The sequence below is a fragment of the Antennarius striatus genome, chromosome 16, assembly GCF_040054535.1.
Source record: "Antennarius striatus isolate MH-2024 chromosome 16, ASM4005453v1, whole genome shotgun sequence".
In the NCBI taxonomy this organism is placed as follows: domain Eukaryota; kingdom Metazoa; phylum Chordata; class Actinopteri; order Lophiiformes; family Antennariidae; genus Antennarius; species Antennarius striatus.
This window is the reverse complement of record NC_090791.1, coordinates 13,425,203-13,436,182: the sequence shown is the minus strand read 5'-3', so window position 1 is coordinate 13,436,182 and position 10,980 is coordinate 13,425,203. Positions and strand designations below refer to the sequence as shown.

General features: G+C 38.4%; 2 protein-coding genes and 1 pseudogene across 2 annotated transcripts; 2 read left to right on the top strand and 1 right to left on the bottom strand.

Annotated features, from left to right (window-relative positions):
* The first annotated feature begins 1,352 nt into the window (after positions 1-1,352).
* LOC137609912 (dexamethasone-induced Ras-related protein 1-like) lies at positions 1,353-2,709 on the top strand. Its single transcript, XM_068337271.1, has 2 exons — positions 1,353-1,706; positions 1,825-2,709. The coding sequence occupies exons 1-2, from the start codon at positions 1,436-1,438 to the stop codon at positions 2,346-2,348; spliced, it is 795 nt and encodes a 264-aa protein (XP_068193372.1). The 5' UTR covers positions 1,353-1,435; the 3' UTR covers positions 2,349-2,709.
* A 932-nt stretch (positions 2,710-3,641) lies between these two features.
* Positions 3,642-4,442, bottom strand: med9 (mediator complex subunit 9). The gene is made up of 2 exons (XM_068337527.1): positions 4,344-4,442; positions 3,642-4,122 (listed from the first exon to the last, which is right to left on the bottom strand). Exons 1-2 carry the CDS (start codon positions 4,421-4,423, stop codon positions 3,903-3,905), a joined length of 300 nt encoding a protein of 99 aa, XP_068193628.1. The 5' UTR covers positions 4,424-4,442; the 3' UTR covers positions 3,642-3,902.
* Positions 4,443-10,164: 5,722 nt separating this feature from the next.
* On the top strand, positions 10,165-10,280 carry LOC137610384 (U2 spliceosomal RNA; annotated as a pseudogene).
* Positions 10,281-10,980: the final 700 nt, after the last annotated feature.

Genomic DNA, 10,980 nt, shown 5'->3' with positions numbered 1-10,980 from the left:
TATTATGAAAGAATGTTATGACAACTGTAATTAAAAGGGGAGTTCTTACACAGTGATACAGATGCGCAAGTAACACATGAACGCAACACTTTCTCTTTAGAAAGTAATTTTCTCTGCATACTCCTTCAACTAAAATGTAGAAGGTGTTAAAAGGCTACGGTGACAAAGTGGGTGAGTAGACTTTGAGTCACAAACTGTGAGCTCTATCTATAGACTCCCAGCACTTCAATTAACACATAAGAGAGCATCAATAAATTGAATTGGATAGCACCTGTTACAACCAGATGATCTTCATTGTATGTCCCCGCCCCCCCCCTCCCCCCCTCTGATTGTGATAATGTGCACATTGCTACTCATATTACTATCTTCATGAACCCTATAGGCTTTAGAGGATTCAAATAAAACAGCTTCTAAATGTCTATTTTAACTGTTGTGTTTTTGGACTCAGAAACTCAAATCTGTTAATTCATTTCAATTTGAGATTATTTTCATTAGTAAAGCATGTTAGTTGACATAAATGTGTTTTATTGTTGTTATTTTTGTCACAATTGTTTTTACATTGCCTCTTTGGCAGTCACTGACATTTAATAATAGTAAGGCAAAACGACACTAAAGATTAAGAAAAGATGTCAATAATACAAAAATTAAAATAAATGAAAAGTGAAAACAACAACAACGGTAAAATGGATAGGAGAAAACAGCAAAACAACTAGATATGAAGAAATATATTTTAACAGGAGTGCAATATCTATGCACAAGATTGGATAAATTACGCCACCTCCTTGTAATAACTAAATAAAAATTAACTTAATAAAATAAAAAATTGAAACCCCACTGTTTCTCCCTTAAAACGTCACGTGTGGCTGAGAGATCTGCTGTGGAACAGTGTCTGCCAATTACTGATGGTTGAGGAAACAGATGGAGCCTGTGCCTTTTGAGGATCAGTCAATCAATAATCAGTCAATCAGTCAGTCCATCAAGAAATCAATCAAGACTGTTGAGTTGGATGCATTTTGGTTACTCGAGATGTCTTTATCTGATGCATTTCAAATCTGCCACAATCAGGCGACTGTGTCATAATAAACACCTGTGCTAATAAGGCATGGAAATGTGGAAACCTTCCAATAATTAGACATAATATTCGAAAAACGACCAAATGTCCCTTCATTTTCTGTGGACAAGAGGTGAACAGGTCTGACGCACACAAACAACCATAGTAACATCATGATTTCGGTTCTCACTCCCTCTCCCCGAGGCTGAAAGCGCGGCCGATGACGCACTGGGAGGCGCGGCAAACTTCCCCCATAAATTCTCAACCTACTCCTGCTCCAGCCACAGAGATTCAACAAGGTTGGACCAGTCACATCTCCTAAAAGGAATTTAAATCCATCTCTTGCTCAGGCACTATCGACCTCCGGGTGCAACATCTGCAAAAATGATAAAGAAAATGTCCACATCCGGGAATGAGTTCAACATACCGGCCAAGAACTGCCGCAGGATGGTGATCCTGGGTTCCACTAAAGTTGGAAAGACTGCTGTCATCTCTCGTTTTCTGAACGAGAGGTTTGAAGACCAGTACACACCCACTATTGAGGACTTTCATAGGAAATTCTACAGTATCAGAGGAGACGTTTACCAGCTGGACATTTTGGACACATCTGGAAATCACCCCTTCCCTGCGATGAGAAGGCTCTCGATTCTTACCGGTGAGTTGATCGCAAAAGTTACTTGAAACGCATTTAGTGTGGATGTTTTCAAGATATACCAGACTGTGAATTTTGTTTATTATTTGACATTAAACTTGTTCTATCGTGTGTTTTCCAGGCGATGTGTTCATCTTGGTGTTCAGCCTTGACAACAGAGACTCGTTTCAGGAGGTAAAGCGCCTGAAACGCCAGATACACGAGACCAAGTCCTGCTTGCGAATCAAAACCAAGGAGAACTTGGACGTCCCACTGGTCATCTGCGGGAACAAGTGCGACAAGGACTGTTACCGAGAGGTGCAAGAGGACGAGATCGAGCAGCTGGTTGATGGAGATGAGCACTGTGCGTACTTTGAAATCTCAGCGAAGAAGAACACCAACGTCGACCAGATGTTTCAGACTTTATTTACCATGGCCAAGCTGCCAAACGAAATGAGCCCCGATCGTCACTGCAAAGTTTCCCTACAGTACTGCGAGCTTCTCCACAGAAAATCATCCAGAAACAAGAAGTGCAAAGACGAGAACGCGTACGGGATTGTGGCCCCTTTCGCGCGGAGGCCCAGCGTTCACACTGACTTGATGTACATAAAGGAGAAAGCTGTGGGGGGCAGCCACACCAAAGAGAGAGGCTGTATCATATGCTGACAATTTAGTTGCATGCGTGAATTGACTTTCTGTGGGACTTTGCAGGGTGTAAGTTCAGCCGATCTGCCTACAGAGCGCATGTGTCCAAAGACTGCAGAATTCAACCTGTGACACATCGAGCAGAAACTCACGGTGGAAAAAGGCCTTTTTGGAATAGTGACGCAGTAGATGCTCTGAAAACGCTGTAAAATTTGCCTCTGAATTGGGTTGCTATGAAGGCAACTCGAGGAAAAAAATGTTTACAATTATGTATTTGTCTTAACTTGTCTGAACTTGAATGTCTGTTGCATCATGAACAAATCCTGAATGTGTATTTATTATGTCTGCGTCAACTTTTGTATTATAGACAAAATAAAAACCATGTTTATTTCATTCTTCTTTCAGTCCCTTTCCTTTCAAACTCAAACACGTGAATTTATTCAGCAGTTAAAGGAAAATGTCATGCAGCTACAGGTAACAAAAAAACCCCCCACCTATATTATATGGATTTAATGTTTGGGTTGATATAGCTCATCCCGTCACTTCATGCATACGAGTTATTCCATTTGTAAATTTTAACGAGACACTAACGTGGAAACAATCGGTAAGGGCTTGCAACTCTTTAGTTTATTACAGGGTGTGATTTGTTTGGGGTATTTGGATCACTCCCCACGTTTTTGTTTTTTGATAAATCTCATCATGGCTCTACATTATAAATCCATTTATTTGTGTGAGCCTTTGTGTATTCTAAGCCTCTTAAAATGTACTATACCCTATTTTTTGACATTTAAAAATGTGAAACAAAGTGGATAATTAGCACCATCCTTCCACATAGTTCATTCACAGAATGAGGGAAATAATACTTCTACTCAAAGTAATGCTTTCATTTTTAAGAAATAGTGATAGTAAATTAATAATGTTTAATTATGTGAAATATTAATAGCTTATTTGGCTCAAATAAGTAAATGCTGCAGGTCTTGCTAAATACTGCCTTCAAGCACGAAAGTCACTCCCATTTTCAGGATTATTTTCCTAAACAATTTCTTTCAGAAAAGTTTGTATATTCATCTCAAGTTGAAGAAGTAGTACACTTTATTAATCCCCGCAGGGAAATTACATAGTAAACATAATAAAATAGTAATATTACCCCTCAACTTTTAACATCAAACACTTCATCCCCTTTACACACACACCCTCTGGACACCTACGTCCAATCTGTTGCTCTTTTAACCACAACTTCAATTTTGTCTTGAGCATAACGTTGCACTAACATATGCTCATACTGTATAATTAACAGGGAAATTAACAGAATCATTCAATTCTCAATTTTATTAGGAAGACAGTTACAAGATATTAAACGATACCAAAACAACAACAACAAAAACAACATGCTACTTCTGCTTCGTTCGGACATTGTCGTCCAAACACATTTTGCAAGAAGAAGAAAAATCAAGTCCTTGTTCCCTGAAAATCCATTCCAACCTCGTCCAGTTTATGAAGCCCGCATTTCTGTGCTCCACATCCGAGGGCTTAAACAAACAATCTGTACGACGTGCAGGGGTCCGGTCCTGCTTTTCACGATGCCTTTGGTACCTCGAACATGCACAGACTTTTGTACTTCTGCAGTAACTGGTTTTTGGTGCGGACCTGCTCCCGCAGCGTGGCCAGCTGCTGCTGCTGCTCCGACGGGCTGCTGTCTATCCCCGGCATGTTGGATATCTGTTCGCGAGCCTCCTGGATCTTAGTCTTCAGCTTGGCCAGCTCATGGTGGACATCCTGGCTGTCCTTGTCCATGCTTGGAGTTGATAAAGTGAATAAGACAACTGTTATTTCTCTGATTAAAGTATAACCGGATATTTACGTTTTAGGTTATGCTAGCTGCAAAGACTAGCTAATGTTAGCTTTGGTTAACAAGAAGCGTAACAACAACAAGGAAAAGTTCGTTTTGATGGACAGAGACATAGCACATAGATGCCAGAAGTCTTCTCCAAGCATACAACTCGTACACAATCTTACCATTTGATAATGTCATGAACTAAAGGGAGCAAAGAGTAATCATCGCCCTCTTTCTCTATGTTCGGTTGAACTCCCGACATGACGCTCCTTCTTCTTCTGATTAGATTCACAAGAGACTAGACGTAGCAAAGACGGATTACTGCCCTCTATAGGTCGTTGATAGATTGCAACTAGCCAAATTAAAATCCACATGCAAAATCCAGTGCGATAGAGAAAGAGGACTGCATCCTTTATTGTAAGCACTTTCTCCATCCGTTTTTTTTCCCTCAGAAGGAGTGATCTACTTAGTTAACTTCTGAAAGCTCTATCTGTAGGAGGCTTCCTTTTACGTCATAGCTGCATTCCATACAGTACTTCTACAAGAAGAAGAAAAAGAAGAAGATTGATTGATTTGATTTTATGCATCACTTTTATTCATGAAAGTCAAAATACAAGACTTATACAAAATCCAAAAGAGATTCATGCAACCAGGAACTCACATTTCAAAAAGAAGAAACACAATGTGTATGAACATATACATGAATTAAACCAACCACTGACTGAACACAAGTTCCTCACTCAACACGGAATATAAGACACCTTTGATACACCATAGTTTCGTAAAAGTGTCTAAATCAGTCATAGCTCTGAAATAGTTAAAATCGATTCTGATTCTTGCTTTGCACATTCTTCTTAAAAAGGATTCTGCACTGCAGTCAGATGAACCTTGAACCTTTTTTCTTCCTGCTTAGATAAATCACCATCTTCGCCTGGCCCAGAAGAAAATTTAGAATCTGCCAATCCTTTTATATTTCTGCATTTCAAACCAATGATGTATACCTGTTTGTTAAAAACAAAATCAAATGAGAGAAAGATACTCTCTGAAAACAGGAACAGGTTGTTGAGTCGCTGACGGTCTAGGAAGCAGTGAAGAACAGTTTATGGTCAGAAATGGTAATATATATATATATATATACTATATATATATATATATATATATATATATATATATATATACTATATATATATATATATATATATATATATATATATATATATATATATATATATAGTATATATAAATGCTATTTTCTTAACATTGCAGTTCAGATTCTGTTCTGTGTATCAGTACATTGTCCCTGGCCTATTTCTATAGATATATAGGTTATCGGAAACACAGGTTTTAATTATCTTTTAATTATTCTGCTCTATCAGTCTGAGTCGGTTAACAAAATAAACCTTGATTTTAGTGAAACCCCTGATAACCTATATATAACAATAGAAATAGGCCACAGACTATCTACTGATACTCAGAGCAAACAAATCTGATATGGCAAGAAATGAATGCTTCACATGCCACTGCCTGGTAACCTTATGAGCACTTACCTCATTTTGACCCCTTTGTCCATAAATGTGGTGCTGCTCATGGTTTACATGTGGAGTGACACCAATAGGCTATGTAATCATTAGCGTACATGGCAGGAACAAACATGGTCTAATGGATTCTAGTGAGTCATCCTATACGTCTATTCTGGAGAGGAGTGAAAAGTTGCAATCATGTTATATGTTCTTATCTCACCTCCTTGTCTGAACGCAGGGCCACCCAGTGTCAAAATTAGATTAATGACATTAAGTAAAATGGGAAACCTAATAAAAAATGCACAGTTTTGAGTATCAATTCTAGTCTTCTTTTTTCTAAACAACATTTAACTGGCAACTGGCTGTCAGACTACGGTCCTAACATGCAAAACTTTTTGTCATTGTTGTGTACTTCATGCATACGATATTTCTACCATATGCATGAGATACACAGCATTATGGTGTCTCTGCAAACATAACCCTTGTCCTTCTTTTTCTCACCCTTACTTGACACATATTCCTCTGGGGTCAGGGCTTAATCATGTTTCTGTCTACTTAAAGGCAGTCATAATGTCAATATCCTAGCAACATCATACTTTCACAAGGGGCAATATACTGTTTGACCACTTAGAAGTCCGAGTGAGATAACGATGATCTAGTGGTCCTGTATAATGTTTATGATTGATTTGCTTATTATCTGATTGCAAGCATAGACACTTGTGAGGAGGTGGTGATATTTGAGTGGAGCAGCTGGAGTTGTATCATCTAGGTCACAGTGTAAGTTCTGGCACCCTAGATTTAAGCCATGAAATTTCCTCCCACATATTCTTTACTAGCAGACATGTTTAATGGAGTTTAAACCAAATCAGTAACAAGCAGAAGCAAGTAGGACTAACGTTTCCTTTTGTGGGTAAATTTGAATTTGAATTAAAGCAGCTATCACATTTTTGTTCCTTAACTCATTGTCACAATTGCTGATATCTCTTTAAAAAGTAGCCATTTCAATTTTATTAAAACATTTATTCAATCACCAACTAATAATTTCTTCTACACTTTCATTTATTTCTCATTTGTGATCTGGCATCATGTCACTCCTCAGGATATTCACACAGCTTTTCATTCTGAAAAACATTAATTAAGACAGACAAAATCAACAAATTAACACAAACATAATGCATTTTTGGCTGAAAAAGAAGTTTCTTTAAAATCTGAAAAAAGTTTTTTTGTTTTGTTTTTTGTTTTTGTTTGTTTTGGTTTGGGGTTTTCTTCAGCCCAAGTAGTTTCAAAGAGAAATACGTATGAAATTCCTTTTGTTCAGAAAGTTGGAGATAACTGCTGAAGTAACATATGAAGAATGAACTCCTCGTCAGGTCAGAGATATGGTCATGTGTTAATATTTAAATTTGGATTTTGTCATAGGTATTCTGTATGTATTCTGTATGTATCTGTAGGTGAATATAACTAATTTTTAAAAAACCCCAAATTTCCTCTAGTTCCCTGTTCAGCTCCTGAAATAGAAATACACATTAGTTCAACCCACACCTTGTACTGGCACTGCCTGGTGGACTTTCTCACACCTTTCTCATGTCACAACAGGTGGAGGAAGGTAGCTCTATATTTTTCTTATTATTTTGGGAGGTGAGATGTCATTTATAAAGAGATAGTGGAACGAAACCGAGACCCTTATGCCTCAGCGGAGTCCAAAGGCAGAGGGAAGATCTACACAAAAGCCTGTAAATTATTCATTCTTAGAAATATTACTCAGAGGAAATTAATCCCTCTATGCTTCTTGCAAAATTTAATAAAAAGCAAATGACATAACTCTTCTTTGTGATAGCGAGTATCTTGACATGAGGATGGTGTCAAACAGGTGCAGGATGGAGAAGATTAGCCAGTTCCTATAACCTTATGTATGCATAGAGATGCAGCAACGATGTACTACACAATCTCTTGTATCCTTCAGAATTGTGCTTGATCACCAACCGGATACTTCTTTGAGCTTGGTTAACTTCAGACCAGTTGAACCCTATGCAGAGCACTTCCCGTGCTGCTGGTATTGACCCCCCAGCCTCTGATCACATAAAAAGACAGTAAACAGCTTAGAGCAGATGGTTCATTTCCCAACCCCTGTGACAGAGTCAGGATGCAGATGCCCTGTCTGCTGATCTGTTCTCTATTCTTAGCATGCTTGTCCATCATCAAATATGGTTACTACAAGCTGAAGATTCTTTGACTTTCTTTTCCCTCAATATGAACTTCTCTTAGACAGATACTCTGAGTTAATTAGTTGTGGTTTGATTTCCTGTACAGTTGAATTTCAGTGTTTTCTCATCGTGTGATTCTTGCGTATAAAGAGATTTAGCGGAACACAATTTGAGAAACTGTGTTCATGGAAACCACTACGAAAATTTCCATTTGATCTATTATTCATCTAACAATCAGTGATTCACTATCATTTGGAGCCATCATTTGTGGTAAATTTTCCAAGAATCAATGAACATGCTCCTCCTTTAACCTTCACCCTTCTGTGACTTATTTGTTAAGTTCAGGCACAGTCTTCTTTAGTCTTTGGTGTAGTGGCTTTGCATTGATATTAAATAAATGAATTGAATAATTCAAAATAATTCAAATGTGCTACCTAAAATATGCTGTGACAGTGCTTGATGAATCTGTGGTTATTGACAGAGGAGCGGGGTTAATGTGACTTCCTCTCAGTGCACTCTATTCTGGCAGGGATAGTAAGGCACATCACCCATCGTACTTGCTTCTGATGTCCATGAGGTTCAAAAATGTAATTTCACACATTCTGTCTACATATACAATATTATCTAAACTCTGTCCAGAAATGTCTCAAAATACCATGTTTAAATTGCAGTTTTTCCCATTTTCTGCAGTTGTTCCTGAGTCCAAAATCCCAAGTTTTTCTCTGTCTCTTGTCCTCTCTTTATAGCTTTGGGTGCATGCAGTGCAAGGTTATAATGAAAAGACATGATGGTTACCTGGTAACCACATGACAGGTAGCTGTCATTGTCTTCTCTTCATGTTGCTCCCTGCTTGTTCTCCACTCACCACTGAGCTACCACTGGATGATGTAGCTGATAGCTCAGATTCAGAGTTATCTGTTTCTGGAGTCTTCCTTGTGGATTTTGATTGGTTGTCTGTTTGCCTCATGCAAAACCCCAATGCATCAATGCCAACATTAAATTATAAAACAAACTTTATTGTGTGCTAATTACAAAGTAAAAAACTGACCCTACACTCTCACATAGTCGAATGTCAGCCTTGTGAAAAAGGGAAAGTAGTACATGAACGAATGTCAAAATACGGGGCAGATAATCACCATTTTCTTGATAACTCAAGTGACAATTTTTGTTAGCTCTATTTGAGCACTTCAATCAATTTATGGTGTAGGCAACATTAATATAATTCTTGACAACACTCCCGATAAAGCTCGATGACACCTCAGGGTATCAAGGCCTGGATGAGAGTGGATAACGGCCACAGAACTGGACCATAAAATTTGTTAGTGTCTGTGATGTCACATCCATTTCTAAGAAAAGCAGAGGCTCAGTTCCACTGACCTGTTTATTGTCCTGCTTTATTGCAGGACTGTTTGGTGCCATAATTGCATCAGACAGAGTTTACCCTTTGTCGTGATATAAAAAAATCTTGGCAATTTAAGTGACAAGTTAGTTTGATTGGTGATTTGTTAACACATTTGTTGCGTAGAACAGTGGATTTATGGATGAACATAGGTATTACTAATTAGCAGTTAAACATGACATGTGAGACAGACACATGACAAAGCAGATCATGCAGATTCAAACCTATGTTGTACTATTTTGTGCCATCTGCTTTAACTTGCATGTATCTATCACTTCCAAATTGTATCGTCAGAGGCCACCAGGATCTCTGTAGTGGCTCAGTGGTAGAGCGGGTCGTCCAATGATTCCAGATCGGCGGTTCGACTGCATCAGAACCGTCCAGTAATGAGGCTGTAGAAGCCTTAGAGAAGAGGGGGAGGGCTGAGCCTGACTCACACAGTCCCCCTGTGGACCAGGACAAAGTCTTCCTCCCGCAGTTCACCCCATCAGTGCTCTTTTCTAAATATAGGACTTCAACCAACTCCACTGGAGAAACGTTGCAATATTGGTTTCCGGAGGTCAAAATCTCAAGATTCACCCCCAGACATGTGACACGAGATTCTTTCACAACACCAGAAGGTACACTATGGCACGAGTAGTCTTTTAACTATTTATTGTCTTTTGAAATGTTGTACCTGTCTATTTTAAAGCATATTCATGATGCTAACCTTCTCCACTATCGGTGTGAGACGTGTGAAGTTGAGATTAAGAGCCCAAAGTGTTTTATCATTCAACACTTTTCAGTCAGATGTGTTTTTAATACAAGAATGTTGCCTACCATTTCCTAGAAAATACACACTGTGGGAGAAGATCTGGCCACAAACGTCAATATGGAGTGGATTGAATCAAAACATATTAAAGTGATTTTTGGAACAGGGAGTTGGAATAGGGGCTTGCTCCGTCCACTCCACGCATCGATCTGGTATTGCAGTACCTCCAGGACGGTGCACCATTTATTGCTGTTCAAAAACAAATCTTTTATTTTATAACTTTATGTCCTGCTTTACTTCAAAATGAGTAAATGAGGTAGTTCTTACCAGAACAACTGAGGTAAACTAGATCTCTATACAGCAATGTATAATTTTGACGATTAGCATTAATGTAATTGCTGCTATTCGGCCTCTACAGCACAGTACATCGTAGAATCTTGATGGCTCGTTGTAAATATTTTTTTAATAATTGCTTGTTCTAGCACCTGTGTTTTGTCTTTGCAGCTATACTTTATACTTATAATTGCACCTGAGTCTTTGTACGAGAGTTGTCTAAAGAATTTCGTTGTATACCAGTGTATAATGACATTAAAAGCATTCTATTCTAATCTAGTCTATTCTATTCTAATGAATGAATGAATGAATGATACTTTAACATGATGCTAGTACGCATATGCCAGAGACGATGGTGTGGGAATAAACTATATATTTCATGTACGCGAGAACTGTATGAGCAGTTCTGCAGACTTGCATGTGCCCTGGACAGGCCTCTTTATCTGTTCATGAGGATGCGGTTACATTCATGAAGCCAAACTAAAGTGTTTTTTTTTTTATCAATGAAGGCGCACATGCACCATATCACCACTAGGTGGTACGCTTTCATTGAAAATATCTTTAGTTTGCTTGTTTACCGGTGCAGCACCCTCATACCGTTAGACTACAAAA